Source organism: Mesoplodon densirostris, chromosome 16, assembly GCF_025265405.1.
Source record: "Mesoplodon densirostris isolate mMesDen1 chromosome 16, mMesDen1 primary haplotype, whole genome shotgun sequence".
In the NCBI taxonomy this organism is placed as follows: domain Eukaryota; kingdom Metazoa; phylum Chordata; class Mammalia; order Artiodactyla; family Ziphiidae; genus Mesoplodon; species Mesoplodon densirostris.
The window spans coordinates 16946266-16971781 of record NC_082676.1 but is presented as its reverse complement, the minus strand read 5'-3'; the positions used below and the strand labels follow the sequence as shown (position 1 = coordinate 16971781).

The window sequence follows — 25516 nt, the reverse complement described above, 5'->3', positions numbered from 1 at the left end:
GGTAGTACCAGTCCTAGCAGGTAGCAGCGGAAAAAAAAATTGTTGGAGACTTTGTTGAACTCAAAAAATCTCTCATCAGAGAAATGTTGTTATCAAAACGAAAAGGAGGGGGCTTCCCTGGTGGCACAGTGGTTAAGAATCCTCCTGCCAATGCAAGGGACACGGGTTCAATCCCTGGCCCGGGAAGATCCCACATGTCGCGAAGCAACTAAACCCGTGCACCACAACTACTGAGCCCACGTGCCACAACTACTGAAGCCTGCGCGCCTAGAGCCCGTGCTCTGCAACAAGAGAAGCCACGACAATGAGAAGCCTCCACTCGCCACAACTAGAGAAAGCCCGCGCTCAGCAATGAAGACCCAACACAGCCATAAATAAATAAATATATTTATTTATTTATTAAAAAAAAAAAAACCCCGAAGAGGAGGGACTTCCCTGGTGGCCCAGTGGTAGAGAATCCACCTTGCAATGCAGGGGACGCCAGTTCGAGCCCTGTCCTGGGGAACTAAGATCCCACATGCCGCAGGGCAACTAAGCCCACGGGCCACAACTACTGAGCTCTCACACCTCAACTAGAGAGCCCGCATGCCACAAACTACAGAGCCCATGCTCTCTGGAGCCTGCGTGCCACAACTAGAGAGAGAAAACCCGCACTTCCCAACTAGAGAGAAGCCTGCGGGCCGCCACGAAGAGCCGGTGTGCCACAACTAAGACCCTATGCAGCCAAAAATAAATAATAAGTAAATAAATCTTAAAAAAAAAAAACAACGAAGAGGTGATAACATAATGAGAGAGATGTATGGGTGACAAAAGGTCTCTCTCCTCCCCCAAGAGCACGGAGGAAAACTTGAACTATCTTATGATAGATCATAGATCCATTGTGTGGCTTTTGCTAAGTTACTTCTTATTCATAAAATCATATATGAGAGGTTTTCAAACTCTCCTGTAAAAGGTCCTAGAGCGCTACGTATGCCTTAAGGAAATTTAAATTTTTTTAATTTAAAAAATGTTAGGTGATACGTAAGCACGGCGCTGAAGGATGTTGAAAGAGAATTTCACCCTCTTTAGCCATTTAGTTCCTCTTTCTGCAACCAATGTTATTAATTTCTTCCGCTGCCTTGAAGAGACAGGAAGAAATATATACTTTAAAAAGAGTAATAAATCTTGCTTATACCAAATTTTAACACGAAGCCCACTATTGTTTCATCCTAGGGTTGCGCTCCTGCAGCTCACAATGCGAGAGAGAAATTAACCTCGTAAGAGTTGCTGACGGTGACAAATAGCGTGAAGGAAACTTGCAGTGTCGGGGGCTTGTGCAGGGCTTGCTGAGCCACACGGCGAGTCAGGGACGGCTCGAGGTAGAAGGGGGTCAACCGGGCTCCGGGCCGTGACCGCCATAGTGTCAGAGGCCGGCGACGTACCTGCCCTGCTCCCTCTCCTCCCCTGGGCCTTTCACCCATCCTCTCACGATCAGGCTCCCAGGGAGTATGGCTCAGAGGGCGCGGGGCCGGCGGGGTCACCGGGCAAGACCGCGTCGCGGGAGAAAGTCTGCGGGAGCTCCGCAGCCCAGCAGCCGGGCTCCAACCTAACCCCAAGCCCGCGCCCTATACTGACGTCAGGCGGTGCGACTCCCGCGATGCCTCGCGCGGAGCCTGAGCCGGAGCGCGGGCTTGCAAGTGGATCCGCTCTGGGCGGAGGCGCGGGCTCCGCGGTCAGAGGGCTTGGGATCTTCGGCCTTTATTCACTAGTTGGACCCCTCGAAACAGGTCACGTCTCTTGTCCCTGGTCACTGTGGGCGGCGAGAGACTGCCAGGTGGACTCCAAGGCCTGATTTTCCCTCTCCATCTTCACAGAGGTGGGTGATGTTACCTTCAAGTGCGGCCTCGGGGCCTGGCCGGGCTGGGCCGTGCAGGTGGTTTCCACTCGCCTCTGGACTAGACCTTGGTGTCCGTCGCTCGTTCCCTCCCTGAATTTGTGCCTTAACTCCTTAATCCGCGACTCCTTCCAGCTTGATTGCTGAACTGCAAGTGGCCATGTTACAAAAGGAAGAACTAAATGTTTGTGAAAGCTGATGCCCCAGAAGGCCCAGGATAAGAAGTCAGAGGTGTGGGCTGGACGTGGTGTGTGTATTAAAGCAGTCCAGGATCCTGGCTCTTCTCTTGGAGTCTCATCCCCCTCATCAGGAATGCAAGAGATTTGCATTAGTTCCCCGATTGACCAGGGATGGAACCCGTGCCCGGTGAAGTGGAAGTGCGAAGTCCTAACCACTGGACCGCCAGGGAATTCCCAGGAGGTTTCTAAGAGACCAAACTCACCCTTTGCGATTGCATAAATGAGGACACAGCTGGGGCAGGCATGAGTCTGGACAAGCCCACGCAGGGTTGATTGCCCTGTTTTGTGGTCAGTGACCCCACACTTCTCCCAGTGATTGAAGAGGGACCCCTAGAGTCAGGCAAATGGAACATATCCATCACTCCCCCAGAACTTCCTCGTGTCCCTTTGTCATCCCTTCTCTACAACCACTGTCACTTTAGATTGGTTCTGTCACTGTTGATTGGTTTGCAATTTCTGGAGTCGTGTTTAAATGGAATCACACAGTGTGTACTCTTTGTCTTCTTTCAGCATAATTATTTTGAGATTCACATTGTATAAGTAATTCCTTTTTATTGTCAGAGTGGATATATTTGTTTTATATCTATAATTTGTTTATCCACTTACCTGTTGATGGACATTTGGGGTGTTTCCAGTTAGGGGCTATTACAAATAAAAGTATGTAAAAGGCTCTGTGTGGGGCCTCCCTGGTGGCGCAGTGGTTAAGAGTCCGCCTGCCGATGCAGGGGATACGGGTTCGTGCCCCGGTCTGGGAGGATCCCATATGCCGCGGAGCGGCTGGGCCCGTGAGCCATGGCCGCTGGGCCTGCGCATCCGGAGCCTGTGCTCCGCAACGGGAGAGGCCACAACAGTGAGAGGCCCACATACCGCAAAAAGAAAAAAAAAAAAAAAAAAAAAAGGCTCTGTGTGAACATGTGCATTCATTTTTCTTGGCTCCATATGGCTGGGTCATATGGTAGGTGTATATGTTTTTAAGAAACTGCTAAGCTGTTTCCAAAGTGGTTGTACAGTTTTACATTCCACCAGCAGTATTTGAGAAGTCTGATTACTCCCCATCTTCAACATTTGACGTGATTAGTCTTTTTAGTCAGCGATTGTAATAGGTGTGTAAATCTCATTGTGGTTTTAAATTTGCATTTCCCAAATGAAATAGTATTGAGCATCTTTTCGTGTGCTTTGCCACCAGATATATTTTGAAGGTAGAGTTTGAGGGTAGTAGAGCCAATAGGATTTGCAGATGGGTCAGATTAAATGATGGGAGAGAAGAATCAAAAATGACTTCAACTCAACTCTACTCAGTGCTCTGTGGTGACCTAAATGGGAAGGAAATCTAAAAAGAGTGGATATATGCATAACTAATTCACTTTGCTGTACAGCAGAAACTATACTCCAATAAAATTTTTTTTAAAAATCAAAAGAAAAAGTGACTTCAACTCTGGGCAGTCTGAGTACTTCCTAATATTTCTCTCCTTGATAGGCACTGGCTTTTCCCTCTGGCCACCTTGCAAATTCCTAAATCACCCAGCTTTGAAGAGCCTTCAGTGACCCCTTTGGTTGATACCCACAGCCCCTGCTTTTATCTTCACCCTGATAGATCTAATTTTCTGTCTACTCACTGTCTTTCCTATCAGCTGGTGAGGTTCTAGAGAGTATGGATGTTGGATTGTCTCCTGATGACTAGCTCCTGGTGCAGCCCAGCCTCAATCATTTCGACATATTTTCACAAACTGTACTCTCAATTTACATTTCAAAGTATGGGTGCTTTGCTTCAAGCCACCAGCCCACTAGCTGTGTGATCATGGCAACTTAACACCTGTGTACCTCAGTTTCCTTATCTTTAGAATGGGGAGCTTATTGATTGATACCTGCCTCACATAGTGATGAGCATTAAATGGAAAATGAAGGCAAAGCTCTTGGTATGGTGCCTGGCCCATGGTGTCTTCCGCAGTAAAATCCAGCTATTATTTTCTGACGTGAATATTTTGCAGGTCCTTTGCTGGAACTCAAATATAGGTGCTTTGCAAATAGTTATTCATAAAATCTCAATCTTTTGAGAAGTGGGCGAGGAAATTTCTCTGTTGAGGTCTGATTTCTTGAATCAGTTAATTGAATTGCTTCCCTGCATTGGGATCCACCCTGTTGTTGAAAGTTTCCCATTTCCACTGCTAGTCCTGGACCTCTCATGCCTCCGGCCACTTACCTGCTGCCATGACGCTGTCCTCTACACTGATGCCCTTGGGGATGAAGCAGACGTTATCTTTTTTTTTAAAACGTTTTTCTTTTTTTCCAGCCGCATGGTGTGTCTCATAGGATCTCAGTTCCCTTCAGGGATTGAACCTGAGCCCTCGGCATTGAGAGTGCAGAGTCTTAACCACTGGACCGCCAGGGAATTCCTTGGGCAGAAGTATCTGAAAAACATTCCTTTGTTTCAAAATCTCTTTTGATGGTCCTTATAAGGCACAGTCGAAACTCTAGCATTCCAAGTTCCCCCAGTTCTGTGCCTTCCTAACAACTCTCCAGCCCAAATGTTATCTTTAACATTTCATTCATTCAATTAAAAATGTGTAAAACCCCTTCTGTGAGTACCTGCCTGGAGCCAAACATTATGGTCAACATCTGAAGCTGAAATGTGAATGTGGGGCTGTCTGCTCTTGAGTGAGCAGTAAAATTATGGGCAGAGGAAGTAGGTGGTGGGAGGACAAGGGTGAAAAGGGAGGTGCTCAGTAAGTAGAGGGGAAGACGCCAGGCAGAGAGACATGTGATCCTACTTATCATTTATTTGTCATCAATCCGTGTTTGTTTTGTGTCCAGGCTGTTGCTGCATCCCGAGCATTTAATAGATTTGATGCTGCCTTCCCAAGACGGGGGCAGGCCCTGGGTCTGGAACCTGGGGTGGGGCAAACTGTGGAATGACCAAATGACTGAAGCCTCCCTGTCCAAGGTGGGCATGTGCAGGACAAGGTTCCTGGTAGAGTGCAGTCTGTATGTTATCAGTCCTGAGCCCAGGGACCACTCCTGGCTGCACCCAGGACACTTGGAGTCTTCACTCCAGGGGTATCTGTTGGCATGATGTTAACTGGAGAAGACACACTTGTGCAGATAACCAGATTCCATCTGGTGCCAGGGTGACGTCCCTGCTCTCTGACTCGCAGCAGACTCCAGGCTTCTTAGACTCTGATATGGACAAAGAACATCACCTGCCACTTCAGTAAACAAAGGATGTTGTGGCCATCAAGCCAGCAGCCACTGCAGCCACCCCTGATGGTGCGCCCTGAGAGGATTCAGGATGGAGAAAAATAGGATACTGGCCCTAGGTAGTTAAGGTGTGTATCAAACAAGTAATTTCAATAAGCTCAGACTTCTGCATCTTCCCACACATAGAAGAGTGCTAAATTCATTAACTTAAGATGTCTGGTTTTCTTTAATTAGCAGTAATCTTTTGATGTTCCGACTACTTGGGGTTTTTTTGTTTCGTTATTGCAAAAACTACTATAGATCCTGGCTCCACCCTCACCTCTTCGGAACAGTCCCTCAGCTATCTGAGATGCTATATCCCAGGCTTAAGTCCTCAGTAGTACTGCTGAAGAAAACAAAATTCTCAACTTCTAGGTTGTGCACTCTTTTTCAGTCGATAAGTGTATTGGTCAACTGGCTAGCAACTGGAGACAGCTGCTCCCTGTCTCTTGCCTTGGGCAAATACCTTGCCTGAGCTAGCAGGTCCTGTCTCTCTCCTGAAATGGGACTAATAATCCATGTGAGAATGTGTGCTGTGTGCAGAGCAGCTTCCTAGACCTCAAAGGACAAGCATGAGAGCAGCTGAAGAGTTATAATAATAACAACAAAAAGTAATATAGTGCTTATTATGTACCAGAGATTGTTCTCAGTGGTTTACATATATGTTTATTTAATCCTAAAACCACCCCACAAAGTAGGTACCAGTGTAGTGATTAATAGCATATACTCTGGAACTAGACAACCCAGGCTTAAATCCCTTCTTTGCCATTTACTAGCAGTGTGACCTGGGGGGAGGCCTGTGTCTCAGTGTCCCCATCTGCCCAAAGAAGAGAATACTAATACTACCTCATAGGGTTGCTATGAGGATTAAATGAATTAAAATGTATAAAGCGTACAGAACAGTGGCTGGCACATAGTAAAAGCTATCTAAGTCTTTGATAAATCTCATTTTTATAGATGAGAAAACTGAGGCACAGAGAAGTGATTTGCCTATGATCACATAACTAGTAAATGATGGAGCTGGGAACCAAACCCTAGGAAGTCTGGCTTCAGAGCCTACACTCTTAAATATTATGCCCTAGCAATGAAAAGGGGATGTCCACATGAATTACTTTATGAGGGAAGTGGGTGGGGGCAGCCCTGAATTAATTGATGTGGAAGCTTCTAGCAAGTATAATAAGATGTCAGTGTTCCTTCTGTTGTGGTAAGTGAAGTTTACAGCAGTGGGCTGGACTGTCCCCAGGTGGCCAGAAGTTTCTGGAAGTGGGGTCCGAGGCATAAGTAGGGGCTAAGAGGTTGAGGTTTAAGCCCATCTCCCCAGGCTCCTGTCTCATAATTCAGTTACCCCTCTTTCATCACCCTGTCTTGGATGTGGGGTGACACTCAGGAGGTACTTGGTAAATGGCAACTTAAAATGGAAAATCCTTGCTAAGCCTCTAGGAGTTTAAGCATGTAGTAAACTGAATTCAGTGCAACAGTTGAATTCTGGGCCCTGGGGATACTGCTGTGAATTGAGGGGCCACTTGGACCTTAGCAAGCCCATAGTTCAAATGGGGAGACGCACAAGTCAACAAGCAGGTTGTGGGCCAGGGACTCTAAGGATAAACAGGAACTAGTCGGGTGGGAGGGGTAGGAAGTGTACTGGGCCCGAGTAAAGGCCAGGACGCTAGCGAGTTTTCTTTGGCTGGGGGCGGGGGGTTGCGGGGTGGGGCGGTGATCTGGCAGAATCCTATAAATACCTGATTACAGAGTACTTTACCCTGAGGGAGAGGACCTAGATTTTAAGTTCTGAAGAGTCAAGATCACTTTTGCATTCTAGGAGGCTCGCTTTTGGCCGCCAGCAGTCAAGCTCAGGAGCTGGAGCCATTGAATTCGAGGCTGGAAAGGAAGCAGGGAGATGGTTTCAACGCACAGACCCGGTCTAGGTGGGGGTCAGGGGGCCGCTTTGGGGTGGGGCTGTAGGGACGCAGGAGCGGCTTGGACTAGAGCTGGCCCTGTTGCACAGGTGGTTTCCCCGGCCTGGCTCTCCCATCCTTGCGGCTCACTCCCTTTCCTCAGTCTTTCCTCCAGGGCCGCCCCGATCACTCTTGGCTCGAGCCAGGCCTCAGTCACCTGGCTGCCGGTTCTGAGCCACACCCACGCCCTCTCCCTGCCCTGGGGCTTCAGGGCTCTGCGCAGGTGCGGTGTTCTTCGGCTCTCCGGCCCCGCCCCCCAAGCACGCCCCTCCCGCTGGCCCCGCCCCGCGCACGCCAGCCCGCCCGCGCGCCAGGCCCGGGCGGCGCCGACGCGCTTGGCGGGAGATAGAAAAGTGCTTCTGTGCGCGCCGGCGGCTCTCACAGCCCCTGCGAGCAGCGGCGGGACCTACGGCCACGCTGACGCTTCGCAGCGCGGCCCCGGGGCCCGGAGCGGCCGAAGCAGCCCACACCCTGACCCCGGCCCGGCTCCCGCTCCGGGCTCAGCCGGCGGGCGGGCGAGCGCGGCGCGGCCCGGGCCGGGGGGATGTCTCGGCGGACACGCGGGTGAGAGGAGCCGGGAAGCTAAGGACCCCTCCCCCCTCCCCGACCTCTCCCCAACCCCGACCTCTGCCCCCACCCTCGCCGTGGCCCTTCTGAGCCGGGCGGGGGTGGGGTCCTCAGGAAACGCAGTGTCCTGTGTCGCCCGACGCGGGGAGACGCGGGGGGTGCGCGCGTAGCCGGGGTCTCTCGGGGGCCCCTCGCTCGGCTCTCTGGGCCCCGGAGCTGGGGCGGGCGGGTCTTCTGGGACCCGGGCCAAGCCCTGCATGATGTCATTTTGTCTCCCGCCTAATTGCGGGGTGGGGGTGGGACGGCGGTGTCAGCTGGAAGGGGCTTTACCGGGGAGGGAGGCGACCCCTGGAGAAGGAAAGTGATTTTCCAAGTCACGGCGAGCGGGCGGCCAAAGCCGGGGAGACTCTTGTCGTTCAAGCCTTTTGGGGTTCAGATTTGCCGGTGAGCATTTCTTAACATTCGGGGAAACACAACCCCAAGCTCCCTCCCCCGACCTAGGAAGGATGCAGGGGCGGGGGGTGACTTTTTGGTCCCCCACCACCTGGGTTGCGGACCCCACCTTGTTTTCGTTTCGGAGACCTGTCTTCCTGTTCCACATGAGGGGTTTGGGGCAGCTGAGGTTGAAGGCGAGGGGAAGAGAGACTGATGTGTATCGAGACTGCTCTGTACCAGCAGCCCCTGGGGTGGAGGCAGGAACTGCGGTCTCCATCTTACTTAACTCGCCAGAGAATGAGTAGCAGAGTCAAGCCAGGAACCAGGTCTGTGGGCTCCAGGTCCGTGTCTTAGACCCGTGCACCCGGTGCCTGAGCTCTGGGCTTTTCAACCAGCCTGGGAGTCACGGAGAACAATGGGATTCTGCCCTGTTCCCTCCCTGGATTCATGCAGCCCAGATAACTTCAAACCCCACTTCAGATGGTGGTTGCCTTCTCAGGCCCAGCATATAGACCTGAGAAGCCATCGTTGCTGGCTTTCCCTAGAATTCTTTTCAGCAAGGAAGCATCTGATCCCTGGGCCGTGGTAAGGCTCAGGGTGTGTCTTCCTCAGGCGACAATTTCTCAGGGCAGCTCCAATTCCCAAGGGTTGTTCTGGGCAGGCACTTGTCAGGCCCTGAATTTCTGGTTCAGGAAGTGTTAACTCCAGGCAACAACCAAGGCCCCAGACAACCCCCAGGTCCTCTGCTACTTCTCCCCTGGGGCTCAGTGGAGGACCCCCCCCCCAGGTGAGGGATGAGTTCTGTACCCTGGAACAGCATTCAGTTTGATTCCTGGCCACTCGCTGTAACTCTCCTCGGCACCAGTGTTCCACTTCCTGCTCAGCTTCTGACTCACCCTATCTGGAGCAGGGCCCAGCACATGAAAGGGCATAGAAAGGGTGTGTTGGACCTCCATGTGGTTGCCACTACTGACTTAGCCTCTGCTTTTCCAGCTGGGATTACGAGATGAGGACTGGAAGGTGCCGGTTGGAGCCTGGCTTAGTGGAATTGGCAGGTGGCATAACCCCTGTGAGCCTCAATGTTCACATCTATTAAATGGGGATAATGAGAATGCACGTGAAGTAGACAGTCATCGTCGTGTTGGTGATAGAAGTATATTACCTCACAGAATTCTCCCAGCCGTCTGAGCTGCTCTCCCCATTAAATAGAGTATTTTCGAGCACCAGAGAGTGTTCACACAGAAACAGTCTCTTCCTCGAAGGAACATTTGCTGAGCTTCTCTCAGAAGCTGGGTGCTGGAGAACCAAAGGTAGTTTCTGTCAAAACGGAGTCTGGGGGCAGTTAATGTTAAAGCCAGCTTCCTTCTGTTATTAGCATCTTGTAGAGCTTTTTTTGCCTCCTACTTTGCGATAGTGGAGGACCCCATGAATAGGGTTGGGAATGACAAGACAAGGCTGAATTCCAGCTCCTCCTATGACTGGTGTATTGCTGGGTTTAGGAATCCATCTGTCCCTTTCCTAATTCTAAAAAGTTTACTTATATTAGCATTTCTTATCGACTAACAGGCAGCAGTTTTGCATGTTTATTCATTCCTATATCCAGCCATTCCCAGAGCAAACATTTCTTAAGGCATTTTGTTGCTACCCCCCAAAGGCCCTACAGATATGAGGTGGAGCGGACCTCTGTCCAGGTTGTCAAGGAGACAGGCAGTTGCAGCCTAAGGGCTTATGTTATGAGACGGGAGGATTTCCAATGTGCTCTGGGGAGTGTGGGTGTGATTAGGAAGATGCTGAGAAGGGGAAAGGAGCGTGGCCACAGAAGGAAGTCCTCTTCCTCTTTTGGAGAGGCCTGTGCTTGCCTTGCTTGTTTGGAGACGTATAGGCTTTTTTCCCATTTAAAAATGCCTGACTTCGGAATGTCCCTGACAGAGGTGACTTAATGGAGTTGGGAGGGTGCTCTTTTGAGCCCTGGACATGCCTGGGGGTGGATAGCATGATCTCCATTTTTGTAACTATTAAACCTGATAAATAGGAAGATTTTGGAGTAACTTGGAAAATTACCTGTTAGAAAATAAAAGCATCCAGAATTCAAAGCTGCTTGTACTCTGATTTTTCGCTCCATAAACTAGACCTGTGTGTAGGCAAGGATTGAGAAGGGGTATGCAAAAATGGACATAGTTACTGAGATAATGTATTTTAAACGGTTTTCTCAAACAATATTTCTTAAAATCCTGGTGCTTGATGATTACATACATCATCAGCTTTTTTTTTTGGCTGTGTTGGGTCTTTGTTGCTGCATATGGCTTCCTCTAATTGCAACGAGCAGGGGCTCCTCTTGGTTGTGTTGTGCGGCCTTCTCATTGTGGTGGCTTCTCTTGTTGAGGAGCATGGGCTCTAGGCACGCCGGCTTCAGTAGTTGTAGCACGCAGGCTCAGTAGTTGTGGCTCGTGGGCTCTAGAGCGCAGGCTCAGTAGTTGTGGCGCGGGGGCTTAGTTGCTCTGTGGCATGTGGGATCTTCCCGGACCAGGGCTCACACCCGTGTCCTCTCCATTGGCAGGCGGATCCTCAGCCACTGCACCACCAGGGAAGCCCACATACATCATCAGCTTTAATCCTTAAAATACCCATGCAAGTTGAAAAAGTTTTGTTATTTAAAAGAAAATTTGAAATAGGTGTCTGGTGTTGAATATAATATTCTTGGTGAAATCTTTTCTCTTTTATAAATTTATTTATTTATTTTTGGCTGTGATGGGTCTTCATTGCTGCACACGGGCTTTCTCTACTTGCGGCAAGTGGCGGATACTCTTTGTTGCTGTGCACGGGCTTCTCCTTGCGGTGGCTTCTCTTGTTGTGGAGCTCCGGCTCTAGGCGCACAGCCTTAAACATTTGTGGCATGCAGGCTCAGTAGTTGTGGCTTGTCAGCTCTAGAGCACAGGCTCCAGTAGTTGTGGCACATGGGCTTAGTTGCTCCGTGGCATGTGGGATCTTCCTGGACCAGGGCTCGAACCCGTGTCCCCTGCATTGGCAGGTGGATTCTTATCCACTGCACCACCAGGGAAGTCCTTGGTGAAATCTTAACTTCTTTTTTCTTGTAGCTTTTGAAATCATTAGAGTGTTAACTGAAAATGCAAGAGTAAAGAGGACTTCCCTGGTGGTGCAGTGGTAAAGAATCCGCCTGCCAACGCAGGGGACACGGGTTCGAGCCCTGGTCCACGAAGATCCCACATGCCACGGAGCAACTAAGCCGGTGCGCCACAACTACTGGAGCCTGTGCGCCTAGAGCCCACGCTCTGCAACAAAGACAAGTCACCGCAATGAGAAAGCCTGTGCACCATAACGAAGAGTAGCCCCTGTTCACTGCAACTAGATGAAGCCTGCGTGCAGCAACAAAGACCCAATGCAGACAAAAATAAATAAATAAATAAATAATTTTGGAAAAAGAGAGAGTAAAGAAAAAAGTAGCCCATAATCCCATTTCATTAAAAAGTTTTTAAAAAGAGGAGAATGGAAGTACCTACATTTTAACTACAGTAAAAGCCTGCGTCCCCAAAACCTTTCCCTAGAGGTCATGGCCACAGTCCACAGTGTCCGTCCATCATGTAGCAGCAGGTAGAGAGACGCATGTCCTTGACCTTTGGCTTGCTTTCCCTGCAGTGAGGAGCTGGATGAGCTGCACTACCAGGACACAGATTCAGATGTGCCGGAGCAGCGAGACAGCAAGTGCAAGGTCAAGTGGACCCACGAGGAGGTGAGTGACACCGAGGGGCAACTGCGGGGGTGGAGGTGATGGCAGCTGGGAGGCTGGACCAGGAACAGAGCCTGGGTTGTGTCTGCCTGATGCCCCGACCAGTATGATGAAGAGGAGGAGCTGATGAAAGAAGCAGATGGGGGAATTCCCTAGCGGTCCAGCTTTAGGACTCGGTGCTTCCAGTGCTGGGGGCCCAGGTTCAATCACTGGTCAGGGGAACTAAGATCCCACAAGCTGCGTGGTGCAGCCAAAAAACAAACAAAGAAGCAGATAGGCACTCTGGTTCTGCCTGATGATTCTTCTCAGAGCATTCCTGGGCACTCTCAGTATTGAGGACCCTTAGGGGGATGCACCTCTCAGACCTTGGGACCAGCAATTGCTGTTGTGTCTCTTGAAAGCTGGTGTGTTCTGCATCGTGGACTTTAATTGTGCTTCTTGTCCTTTAACTGCTGGGAGGTTTAGCCAAATCTGCAAACCCCCTCTTTACTATCATTTTTAAAAATTCATTGTATTTTGTCTGCGATACCAAGCTCTGAATTGATTTTATTCTTTAATCAAGTTTATGAAGTATAATTTAGATACAGTCAAATGCACCTTTTTAAAGTGAGCAGTTCCAACAGTTTTGATAAGTGTCTATTACTCACATAAGCACCACCTTGACTGTCCCCGGAAGTTCCCTTTGTGGTCCATCGTTCCCGGCTCCAGGCAATCGCCCATCCATGTCTCTCTGTTTGATTGTTCTGCCTGTTCTCGAATGTCCTACACATGAAATCATACAGCCCTACTCTTTTCTATCTGGCTTCTTTTGTTCAGCATAACGTTGCATGATTCAGTAATTTGTTCATTTTTTCTTCCTGAGTAGTATTCCATTGTATGGATAGACCATACTATGTTTCCCTTGTTGATGGGTATTTGGGCTATTTCTAGTTTTTGGCTATTGTGGATAGAGCGGCTGTGAAAATTCTTGCCTAAGTGTTTTTTGTTTTTTTGTTTTTGTTTTTTTTTGTTTTTTATTATTAGTTTCTGCTTTATAACAATGTGAATCAGTCATATATATACATCTGTTCCCATATCCCTTCCCTCTTGCGTCTCCCTCCCTCCCACCCTCCCTATCCCACCCCTCCAGGCGGTCACAAAGCACCGATCTGATCTCCCTGTGCTATGCGGCTGCTTCCCACTAGCTATCTAACTTACGTTTGGTAGTGTATATATGTCCATGCCTCTCTCTCACTTTGTCCCAGCTTACCCTTCCCCCTCCCCGTATCCTCAAGTCCATTCTCAAGTAGGTCTGTGTCTTTATTCCTGTTTTACCCCTAGGTTCTTCATGACATTTTTTTTTTCTTAAATTCCATATATATGTGTTAGCATACGGTATTTGTCTTTCTCTTTCTGACTTACTTCACTCTGTATGACAGACTCTAGGTCTATCCACCTCATTACAAATAGCTCAGTTTCGTTTCTTTTTATGGCTGAGTAATATTCCATTGTATATATGTGCCACATCTTCTTTACTGCCTAAGTGTTTTTGAGGATTATGTTTTCATTCATCTAGAGAGGATACTTAGGTACACTAATGGTGTATGTATGTTTAGTTTAGAAACTGTCAGGTTTTTTTCTGACTTGGTTGTACCAATTTAGACTCCTACTGGCCTTATCTTTTTATTCTACCTCTATTTTCCTGTATGTGTTTAGTTTTAAGTCTTTTTTTTCCCCCCCTTACTGTTTGAGTTGTGAAACACTCTTAAATCATAAAAGATGTTTCTTCAGAGGAGTGCTAAGCCAGCCTTTTCTGTTCATCCCACTGTGGACCAGGGACTATATTCCACTCTTGCAGGCTTAGAAGAACAAGCAAGATGGGGTCCCTACCCCAGAGCATCTCTCTGCCTGGACCATGCCCAGGCCCGTGGACATGCTATGGCCATCATGGTGCTGGCAAGACCGGTGTCTTTTTTTTTTTTTTTTTTTTTAATTTAATTTTGGCTGCATTGGGTCTTCATTGCTGCACACGGGCTTTCTCTAGTTGCTGTGAGCGGGGCCTACACTTTGTTGTGGTGTGCAGGCTTCTCATTGCAGTGGCTTCTTTTGTTGTGGAGCACAGGCTCTAGGCGCATGGGCTTCAGTACCTGTGGCATGTGGGCTCAGTAGTTGTGGCTCGTGGAGTGTAGAGCACAGGCTCAGTAGTTGTGGTGCACGGGCTTAGTTGCTCCACGGCATGTGGGATCCTCCCGGACCAGGGCTCAAACCCATGTCCCCTGCTTTGGCAGGCGGACTCCAAACCACTATCCACCAGGGAAGTCCCAAGACTAGTGTCTTTTGTGCTCACTCTGGTGTCTCTCCTGTCTTATACTAAGCCTCCTAGACGTAGGAGCCACCTGTAATCGTCGAAATGCCTTTTTTTTGTTTTGTTTTGTTTTGTTTTTTTTGCGGTACGCAGGCCTCCCACTGCTGTGGCCTCTCCCGTTGTGGAGCACAGGCTCCGGACGCGCAGGCCCAGCAGCCATGGCCCACGGGCCCAGCCGCTCCGCGGCATGTGGGATCTTCCCAGACCGGGGCACGAACCCGTGTCCCCCACATCGGCAGGCGGACTCTCAACCACTGCGCCACCAGGGAAGCCCCGAAATGCCTTTTTTTTAATTTCCTTCTCTTTCTCTCTCTCTCTCTCTTTTTTTTTTTTTTTTTTTTTGGCCTAGAGGCTTGTGGGATCTTAGTTCCGCGACCAGGGATTATAATTCGCACCCTCAGCAGTGAAAACTCAGAGTCCTAACCACTGGACCACCTGGGAATTCCCCAAAATGCTTTTAGAAGTTGAGTTTACTGTTGTCTGAGAAATTAAGAACAGTTTCATGGGGTAAGGATTTGGAAATTCAGCAGTCAGGTGTGCAAAATGGTGGGTAAGTCAATAGGAAACGGGTTATAGGTGGAGAAAAGCAAGAGGAGCCCCCGTTTGGCTGGAGCGAAGGGTCCTTAAAGAGGAAGCGTGGTTGATTAAGATGGAAAGATCGAATGGGGTCCAATCCCGGAAGGCCTTGGACTTCGGACTCAGAGATGTAGGCTTGTTCAGCTGGCAAGGTGAAGCCATTGAAGGTTTTTGAAGCAGATGCGGGACATGACCACAGCTGGGCTCCGGGGAGCTAGTCTGCTGTGTGTAGCGTGGGCAAGGGATTTGGGGGCAGCCTGAGGCTGAGGGAGTTGGAGAGGGTGCTGTGCCGGGCAGGTGGGAGAAGATGGCTGCAGAGGGACGAGGATAGTGCAGGCGGGAGTGGACGGGTGGAGGGAGCCCATGGGGTCTGGCAGGAGCTGGAGACGAAAGTGTCCCCCCCAGTCGTCGGGGAGGATGGTGGTGCTGGAGATGGACACAGGGGACATGGGCAGAAGGCAGGGGTTGGCCTGGCCAGGTCGGGCAGGCAGCAGGGGAGGGCCGGGTGTCCGGGGCTGGCTCTGTGCGCGTGGGCTGGCTCAGCTACAGGATTTATGGGGACTTTGTCCAACCGATGCTGGGCTGTGGCCAAGCTGCAGTTGAGGGTCTGGATTTCTCTGGTGGCCTTTTTTTCTGTCCAGGAGAGAGAGAAAAAAAGAGACAGAGAGAGAGGGGGAGAGAGAGAGAGAGAGAGAGAGAGAGAATGTGTAAAAACACCTAACGTTAAATGTGTACAGTTCAGTACGTGAAGTATATTCTCACCGTGCAGCAGGTCTCTAGAACTTTGTCATCGTGCAAAACGGAATCATTAAACACTTAATTCCCACCCCCCACCTCCTAGCCCTTGGCAACCACCTTTGTCTACTTTCTGTTTCTATGATTTTGACTGCTTTAGATTCTTCACAAGAGTGGACTCATACACTGTCCTTTTGTGTCTGGCTTACTTCGCTTAGCATAATGTCTTCAAGGGTCATCCACGTTGTATCTTGTAACAGAATTTCCTTCTGTTTTAAGGCTGAATAATATTCTACTGTATGGATATACTACATTTTCTTCTTTTTCTTTTTTCTTTTGATTGAACCCAGGCCCTGGGCAGTGAAAGCACGGAATTCTAACCACTGGACCGCCAGGGAATTTCCTACATTTCCTTTATATATATAAGATATTAAAAAATTGATTCGATGGAAGAATACTTTACATACAATCAATGACAACCATTAAAGTACAATTCAGCGAGTTTCAATGGACGTGCTACCATGAAACTCCCAGCACCGTCATTGTAGAGCGTTTCCATCACCCCAGGCATTTCTTGCTCCCTTTGCTGTCCATTTCTCCCTACCACCACCCCTGACCTCAGACACCACTGACTATCTTTTTGTCCCTATAGCTTAGTTTACATTTTCTAGAAGTTCTTAAGCACAGAATCATGCATTGTATCCTCTTTTTTTTTTTTTTTGCGGAACGCGGGCCTTTCACTGCCACGGCCTCTCCCGCTGCGGAGCACAGGCTCCAGACGCGCAGGCTCAGCGGCCATGGCTCACGGGCCCAGCCGCTCCGAGGCATGTGGGATCTTCCCGGACCGGGGCATGAGCCCGTGTCCCCTGCATCGGCAGGCGGACTCTCAACAACTGCGCCACCAGGGAAGCCCGCCATGTATACTCTTTATGTCTGGCTTCTTTCCCTCATCACAGTGGTGCTGTGATTTCGTGTTGTGGCGTAAATCAGTAGTTTATATTCAGGAGCACGTTTTAGCAGGTACTGGTTTCCTTCCCCTCTGAGTGCTCTTGATTCTGCCCACGTCCCCCATCTCCAGTGCTGGGTCACTGTCGTCTCTGGCCCAGGTGCCTGTAATGGCCTCCCCTCGTTCATTCTGCCCACCTGTAGCCCCTTTTCCTGCAGCTGCCAAAGTGAAGTTCATAACAAGCACATTGAACCGTGACCACCCACTGCTTCAGTGCATCAGTGGCTTTGCATGACGCAGAGGCCCGAATCAACCCTGCATGTGGTCTGGCCCCTGCCGGCCCCTCCAGAACCCCCTTGCATCCCTCTTGCTTGCTTCCTGCATTCTAGCCTCACTGGACTTCCCTGGAGCCTGTCCCTTGGATCCCCCCAAATAGGCCTCACCATCGACCTCTCCGTACCCCCCCAGCACCTTTCCTTTTGTTTGCAGGAGCCTTTGATTAACATCTGCTTCCCTCTAGACTTTAACTCCCGTAAGGTTGGGCAGCTCCGATGCTGCCCGCTGCCATGCCTGGCGTGCCTGGTGTGCAGTAGGTGGTCACTTCATGACTGAGTGGATGAGGGAGGCTGTTTCCTTTGGGGAGGGCTCCGTCAAGAGCAGCTGTTTTCTGCACACGTGTAGCTGAGCCCTCTGTCTTTCCGGCTTTGGCAGGATGAGCAGCTGAGGGCCCTGGTGAGGCAGTTTGGACAGCAAGACTGGAAGTTCCTGGCCAGCCACTTTCCCGTGAGTGCAGCCCCTCTGCGGCCCCCTCCCCCAGGACAGTGGGCCCGGGACAGACTTTCTGTCAAGGAGAAAAAAGGGGGGTTCCTTACCAAGTCCCCCCCAGCTCTCCCAACAAAACAACCTTCCAGGCTTCCTAGGCCCTTTCTTCCCAAACCGGAATCCAAGGCACCCTGGTGTAAGCGTCTCCACGCAGCAGCCTCCGTGTGCCTGGGGGTCTTGGGCTCCGTGATCATGAAATCAGATCAGTGACATATTTGCATTTCTTCCTGCAAGTCAGGAGCGAGTTGGTGCTCGGTTTCTCAACTGTGAGACTGAAACTGAGGGGAAACAATACTTGAGCAGGCTCCATGGTGAGGCCTCTGCGGAGCTGACTGGTGCCACCATGTCCAGCATCTAGAGGCTGCTGGTGATGTGGGTCCCCCTCAGGTCCCCCATCCCCAGCACTGCAGGCGTCTGGCAGGGAGGGGATGTGGCAGGAGCTGCTGTCAGCTTATTTCCTGGCTCATCGGGCAGTTCAGGGACCAAGTCACCAGACCCTCCTCACCTCTCCCTCCTCCATGTGATCTGAAACCTTCAGGGAGATACTACCCTCCCAGAAGCAAGCAAGGATCCCTGATACAGCCTACAGGCTGGGACAGGGCGGCCCCCTTGTGTTAGGGCAGCTGGCGGTGGCTTCCCACATGGTTCTAAGTTTGCCTGGTTCCATCCGGGCCCTCTGGTAGCACAGGGAAGCCATGCGTGTTCCCGTGGGTAGGCAGTGTGTGGTGGTCCAGGGAACAAGACAGAACCCCGCTGAGGTGTCCCCTGAGACCAGTGTGTGTCCGGGGTCCAGGGCCACCATACCAGGAGTTCTCACGGGTGCCTGTCCTCTTCCCAGAACCGCACTGACCAGCAGTGCCAGTACCGGTGGCTGAGGGTCTTGAATCCAGACCTCGTCAAGGGGCCATGGACCAAAGAGGAGGACCAGAAGGTAACGCCCAGGACAGTGCCTGCCACATGGCGGGCCTTCATCCACCCCCGGGAGTCAAGGGACTGAGGCTGCCCTGGGTGTTGGCTGGGCTGTCCAGCTGGACCTTGGGTGTGTGACATCCCACTGGTCGGTGCTGGGGTGGGAAAAGGGCCGGTCCCGCTGGCCTCACAGCAGCTTTCCCCCAAGGTCATCGAGCTGGTCAAGAAGTACGGCACGAAGCAGTGGACGCTGATCGCCAAGCACCTGAAGGGCCGGCTGGGGAAGCAGTGCCGCGAGCGCTGGCACAATCACCTCAACCCCGAAGTGAAGAAGTCCTGCTGGACGGAGGAAGAGGACCGCATCATCTGCGAGGCCCACAAGGTGCTGGGCAACCGCTGGGCCGAGATCGCCAAGATGCTGCCGGGGAGGTGAGCCGCCTGCCGGGGCCTTTGCGGGGATGTTCCAAGGCCCAGTCCGATTTCTCTGGAGTTGCTCACTTTTCCCAGAAGTGAAAGAGTCCTTCAGATTCTTGCCGGGCTGGGAGGGGATGGGGTGGGGGGGAGGGGGGCCTGGGGGCCTCCCGTTCACTGTGCAGCCTCTAGACTCTCATCTGGTCCCGCTTTCGGCTCTGTGCCACCCCTGCCCTCTGCTGTGGCCGGGGTGGCCTGGTTATTCTTTTAGAGAATAAACCTCTTTCCTCCTGCCTGTGAGGTCAGGGCCAGGATCTGGACGTCCGAACCACTGCCCGTTTTCACCCTACTCTTCACGCTGGGCCTGGCCCCTCCAAGCCCTGGGCCTCTTGGTGTTCTGCAGGGAGCATTAGGACGACTTGGCTCCATTCTTGCTAGAATCCTGCTCCAGGGTCAACTCCCAGTCTCCTAAGTTGCTCACTGCTCCCCTAACTGCTTTCCATCTTCTGGAAAAAAATCACTTACTCACCACTGTCTTCTACCCTGCTCTTTTCGTTTGTGTGCATTTTTTTTTTTTTTTTTTTTGCCGTACGTGGGCCTCTCACTGTTGTGGCCTCTCCTGTCACGGAGCACAGGCTCCAGACGCGCAGGCTCAGTGGCCATGGCTCACGGGCCCAGCCGCTGTGCGGAATGTGAGATCTTCCCGGACCGGGGCACGAACCCGTGTCCCCTGCATCAGCAGGCGGACTCTCAACCACTGTGCCGCCAGGGAAGCCCGTCTGTGTGCCTTTTTACCTTATTTTGTTTCCTTTCTTTGCCATGGCATTGCGGTCCTGGGAAGGAGAGGAAATAAAATGCCCGATGGTCTCTTTCCCCTGGAGTCTGGAATCATCTGTTTCCAAAACTCAAACCCCGGAGTGTGTTTTCCTTTTGGCACTTCTTATAACACTTGGGTTGAGGACTCGAGCCTCTTTCCCGTGTGGCCAGCCTGGCCTGGCTGATGCCACCAGCCTCGCCTTGATCTCCCGTCACCCTTGCTCATCTGTGGGGACTTAGCTGCTCCGACCTCCTCTCTCCCTTAGGCACGGGAGAGCTCTTTGCTGAGAACGAACGCCCTGTGCTCCTGGCAGCTTGGATGCCCTCTAACTTGTGCCCATCATGTAGCCAACACGCTCTCATCCTTTGGTCCTCAGTGGGGACGTTATTTCCTCGGGGAAGGTTTCTCTGTCCTTTCCAACTGTGGTCAGTCCCTGGCCACCTCCGCACCGTGCCCCGACCCCTGCCCAGTCAGCACTGTGTCCTGACAGCCTGCAGTGGGAATGAACAGAGATCCAGAGCCTCCTCTTAGACTGGTGGCTCCATCAAGCTGCTATTCTCTGTTCACGGTTCGAGGGAAAAGCGCTCTGCTCGGAAACCCAAAGAAGGCAGCGCCTCTGTGTGTCTGCACTTCTGAACTGCTGTAGGTCTGTGGGCTCTGACGCTGCTGAGCCCCCGTGCTACTCACTGTGATGCTGCTGTGTGCTTCTGTAGTTTCGTACTTTGTGCTTCGTCCTGCTGTCTGCTCCTACTACTCTGTTACTCTGTCCTACGGTACCTGTCTGCTTCTCTCCCTCCACGCTTCCCTGGCTCCTGTACCACTGTGCTACTTTCTGCTTCTGTAGTGTGGTGTACTACTCTGACTTATACCATATATGTTTCCTCTTTAATCTTCAGCAAGTGATGGCGAGTGAAGTAGTCTTTTGATTCTCCAGATAAAAAAGCCAAGGCTCAGAGTGGTCAGTAGTGGATCCTCTGTGCCCCCTTTGGCCATTTTCTGTCTGTGGGACGTGATCAGGGCTTGTGTTCCAGGTCACTGAGCCTCAGGACAGGGGCCAGCAGCCAGCAGCTTGCTTACGGTTTCTACAAATGCAGAGTGAGTGGGAAAGGGAATGAGAGTTCCCAGAATGTTTCAGTGTGAGGATTTTGCCCTGTAGGCTGAATAAGACCTTTGCTTATTTCTCAGAGGTGTGTGGAAATATTCCGTAAATGGTTACAGGGTGCAAGCATGTCAGACTTCATCTTAGAGCTAAGAGCCCTTAGAACTCCTCAGATTGAACCCTCATTTACAGAAGCAGGAGCTCAGCTCAGGGAGGCTAGTGACGCGCCTGGTGGCGCACGGGCCCCAGTGCTGGGGTCAAAGATCCCCGGTTGGCCCCTGTAGGACAGACAATGCTGTGAAGAATCACTGGAACTCCACGATCAAGAGGAAGGTGGACACGGGAGGCTTCCTGAGTGAGTCCAGAGACAGCAAGCCCATGTACTTGCTGCTGGAGGTGGAGGACAAGGACGGCTGCCAGAGCGCCCCGGCCTCAGAAGGCCAGGTGAGTGGGGCGGGGACGTCAGGCACCTCTGCCACTGGGCTTGGGTTAGTTGGTTTGTTTTCATGTGTATCCGATGCCGTCTCACCAACACCTGTTCCTCCTTTTTCGCCTGTTCCATGGCTGTTCCTTAATCCTACAAGAGGTTCTCACTGTGGCCTCACATCTCTCACGAGGCCCTTTCCCTGTGTCACCTGTGCCAATGCTTGGTGCTCATCTGTCCACAGATGCAGGATGCCAGAGCCGACACCAGGTGAAGAAGGGTCAGGTGGGGAGGTCCTCAGCCTCCTCCTGTCCTCAACAGCTTCCTTCCTACCCGTTGCTGTTTCCAGCCTTTTCATACTAAAAGCACATATGCAATTCTAAAAAAAAATCAGATTTGTTGAGGTACAGGCACATACAGTAAAATTCACTGTGTTTCGTGTGCAGGTCTGAGTCATGACAGCTTTAAATAGTCCTGTGACCACCACCATAGTCAACACACAACATCTCCATCACCCCCCATATTCTTTCAGCCCTTCTCCCATCCCTAGTCCCTGGCACCCTTCATCTGTTTTCTGTCTCTATAATTTTCTAGGAAGTCATATAAATGAAGTCATATGGTGTTACATTTACAATTGTTAACATCTCCCATCCTACACTCCAGAGCATACTTTTTTAAAAATTGAAGTATAGTTGATTTACAATATTATAGTAGTTTTGGGTGTTTATGGTTATTTTTGAACTATCTCATATGATTTATTCTTAAAAAACAAAGATTTGAAGCACATGTGTCAGAGTATGAAGATGGGACGTTGCTGGGTACATGGCAGGTGACACGCTTCCTCTACACTGTTTTCCAATCTTTTCTGTAATCGTGAACTATTGAATAGTTCTTTTTAATACTCCACCTTTCCTTTTCCTGCTGGCCAGATTATAACTGTTCACTGATCCAGTGCTTCTGCAACACCCTGCTGGAGCGTTATATCATGTTTTTGCCTCTTTCTGGATTTTTCAGCTTCAGAGACTATTCCTTGCTTCCCAGATATGAGAGCATCTATGCGGTAACAGTTGAAAAAGCCGTAAAGTGAAACGTAAAAGGACTTCTCCCTCCTGTCTGGATTCCCCATGGGTCCCCTAACCAGAGGAATTCACTTCTCAGTTTCTTGTATGCCTAAGTAATATGTTTTCCAGGCTTTTACTTCTGATTAAATAAAAAGCATCCGTGCCCCAGAGAGAAACAATGTGCGTCAGCAAACATGGAGAAGTCATCTTTCAGGATAGGGCAGAGTGGACAGTAGTCTCTGAAAATCCTCCTTGGCTGAAAGTCATTTCCTTGACTCTGTTTTCACCCCCGTGAAGGTTTGGGTCTGGGAGGCTGGCCCTGCTGGGCCTGGGGGAGCTCCAGACCTTGATCCTGAGCACACAGGTCAGGTTACAGTGTGGGTTTCAGCCTCACCCACTCCTCTCCACTGTCATTTTAATGGTTCTATTGTGCTGGTAATTTATTTAATTAAGGTTACACCTGACTTTTTGTGGTTGTCCTTGTAGCTAAATCACTGCTTATGTGCTCAGTTGTCTCTTGGGAAATTCCTAGAGGTAGATAGATACATTCTTTAAAAACTATAAGGGACTCTCCTGGTGGGCCAGTTGTTAAGACTCCCACTTCCAGTGCAGGGTGCTTGGGTTTGATTCCCTGATCAGGGCACTAAGATCCCGCATGCCGTGTGGCATCACCCCCCGCCCCCAAAAAACCAAAACAAAATAGACGTTAATACATTTTGCTAGATTGCCTGCCAGAAAATGTTTGCCTGTTCTGTGTGTATGGGCCTACCTCACTAGTCAGTGCTTGCAATTATAAATGATAAGTACTGAGCTTTATTAGCAATTGCCAGACTTTTTTCAAAGTGGCTGTTTTCTGAAGTGGGAATCACATGTTGGTAGCTTTTAAATAGTAGTCATAGCATTCTTCCCCTCCAATTATAGCAGTTATAAGCTTTTAATCCAATCTGCTCTTACCTCCTTTTCTTCCTTTGCTTATATCACAAACCATTTCCATTCTGTTCACTTGACTGCAGTGGCAATAATAGCTACTAATTAGGTTGAAAGGTTTCACACAGTTGCTGATCTGGGTACCCTCCCTGCTCAGTAAGCCTCAGTGTCCTCATTTTATAGGCAAGGAAACTGACCCTCCTCACAAGCTTGCCCGAGCTGGGAAATGGCAAAGCTCTGTCTGCATCCAGAGCCCATGTTCTCCCCCCATTAACACGGGACCCCGCTTCTCGCTCTCCACCAGGCCTGTGTTAATCACCTGTGCTGTTTTCAAGGCTCCTCGGGGGCTGTCAGGTCAACGAGTCAAGCTTGTTTCCGAGGTTCTGCCAAGAGAGCGATTGCCATAACGATCTACCTCTTTTTCTTTATTTCTTTTCTGTCACAAAATTAGTCTCCACTCCTTTTTCAAACTTTCATTTTGAAATAATATTAAGTATACAGAAAAGTTGCAAGAAGACTGCTCGCCTATATCCTTTACTGGGTTCATTAATTTTTAACATTTGTCAGATTTGCTTTATCTTTCTCTATGTACATTTATTTTTTTTTAAAAAGACCCTGTAGTTAGTTATTTACTTAATGGCTGTGGCATGCGGATCCAGGCCCCCTGCAGCGAAAGCGTGGAGTCTTAGCCATTGGACCAGGGAAGTTCCAATATGCATATTTTTTAACCTGAGTTATTTGAGAGTTGGTTCCATACATTGTGCCTTTTATTTCTTAATACTTGAGTGTGTGTTTCCTCAAAATAAGGACATTCACCTGTGTGACGACAGTACGCACTTGGAATTTAACATTGGTGCGGGACTTTTGACTAATCTACCATCTAGATTCTACTTTTTCCTGCCCATGATCCAGCCCAGGATTAGACACTGTTTCGTTGTCATATGTCTTTCGTCTAATTTTATCTGGAATAGTTCATCAGCCTTTCCTAGTCTTTCACGATACTGATGTTTTTGAAGCGTAAGGTAGGGCTAGTTACGTTATAGACTCTCTCTCAATCTGGTTTCACTTGAGTTTCCTTATTAGATTCGGGTTGTGCACTGTTAGCTGGAATACGGCATAGTTTATCTCTCATAATGAAAAATCCAAACCGCGTGCCCTGTGCCCACCAGGGAAGTCTCGTGACCAGCTGGCCCCCGGCCTTCCCTGCCCTGAAGGAAGAGGAGAGCAGTGAGGAGGAGGCCACGGCGGCTGCCCCCTCCCAGGAGCAGGAGCCTGTCCCCACAGAGCTGGACGGAGTGCGGACGCCAGAGCCCCTGGAGGACTTCCCCAAGCGTGAGGACCAGGAGGGCTCCTCGCCGGAAACCAGCCTGCCCTACAAGTGGGTGGTGGAGGCCGCAAACCTCCTCATCCCTGCCGTGGGCTCCAGCCTCTCTGAAGCCCTGGACTTGATCGAGTCGGTAATGTTGGTCACGGCACTTCACAGTGGGCCCCGAGCCACCCCCAGCAGGGAGCGCTTTCTCTCTGTAGGCGTCCGTCCTTCCGTCCGTTCGTTGTCTCGCTGATGTGGCTCAGGTGGTGCCGAGTGCCCAGCCCAGCACCGGGGCCTGGTGATGCCAAGATAGTGGCTGTGCAGCGCCTGCCCTCGGGGAGCTCCTGCCTCACCTGTACAGCGCAGGGTGGGCTGGGAGGGCTCGCGGTGGAAGCCAGAGTCCTCAGGGCTGACGGGGGAGGGTGTTTGAAGCGGTAACACAGCCCGGGTGGGCATTGGTGTTTGTAGCAGCACAGGTGGTCGGGTGTCCCTGGAGAGGACCCTGGGAAGGGCCAGGGTTTGGGGCTGCAGTGGTGAGTGGGTCCTGACTACTCAGGTACAGCCACCCCTGGGGCCGCGCTGGCTGTGGATTGTGCCCCTTTGGGGAAGGCACCCCGGTGGGGGGTGTACTTCTTGGTGTGACCTCCCAGGTCCACCAGCCAGGCCTGTGGTGTGAAGTGGGTTTTAGGAGGTGGTGGGCAAGAGGCTGGCGACCAGGGGTAGAGGGGTTCAGTGGGCAGCACCCACACTCACCTTCCCACTTGGGCTTCCTCCTATTGGCTGAGAACACTGACGCTGTTTATTGAGCATTTGCTAAATACCAGGCTGTGGGCTTAACATATAGTCCACACGGTATCCTGTGAGGGGTGTCCTTTCTGTGTTTTGCAGATGAGACTGAGGCTCAGAGAGATCAAGTAAGTGTACCCAAAGGTCACACAGCAAGTAAGGTGCCTAGGTCTTAACCATCATGCTGTGCTCCACTGTCCTGCCCAATGAGCGTTTGGATGGTGGGGTGGGTCTCGGGTGGGCTGTCTGCTCAGACCCTCTGGCTCTGGGTCTCACCTCTTGCCCCTAGTGGCTGGGACTGT

The 25516-nt window shown here is 50.7% G+C and overlaps 1 protein-coding gene across 2 annotated transcripts in view; it reads left to right on the top strand.

Moving 5' to 3' along the window:
* Positions 1-7638: 7638 nt before the first annotated feature.
* MYBL2 (MYB proto-oncogene like 2) overlaps positions 7639-25516 on the top strand; it is a 30134-nt gene continuing 12256 nt past the window's right edge. Inside the window, exons 1-7 of one of the 2 annotated variants that reach the window (XM_060120555.1) lie at positions 7639-7865; positions 11958-12051; positions 17361-17432; positions 18310-18402; positions 18589-18809; positions 20992-21151; positions 24289-24576. In XM_060120555.1, coding sequence (XP_059976538.1) covers positions 7846-7865; positions 11958-12051; positions 17361-17432; positions 18310-18402; positions 18589-18809; positions 20992-21151; positions 24289-24576 — 948 coding nt within the window. In that variant the 5' untranslated portion in view covers positions 7639-7845. The remainder of the gene's footprint in view (positions 7866-11957; positions 12052-17360; positions 17433-18309; positions 18403-18588; positions 18810-20991; positions 21152-24288; positions 24577-25516) is intronic. The other variant, XM_060120556.1, reaches the window with a different exon arrangement.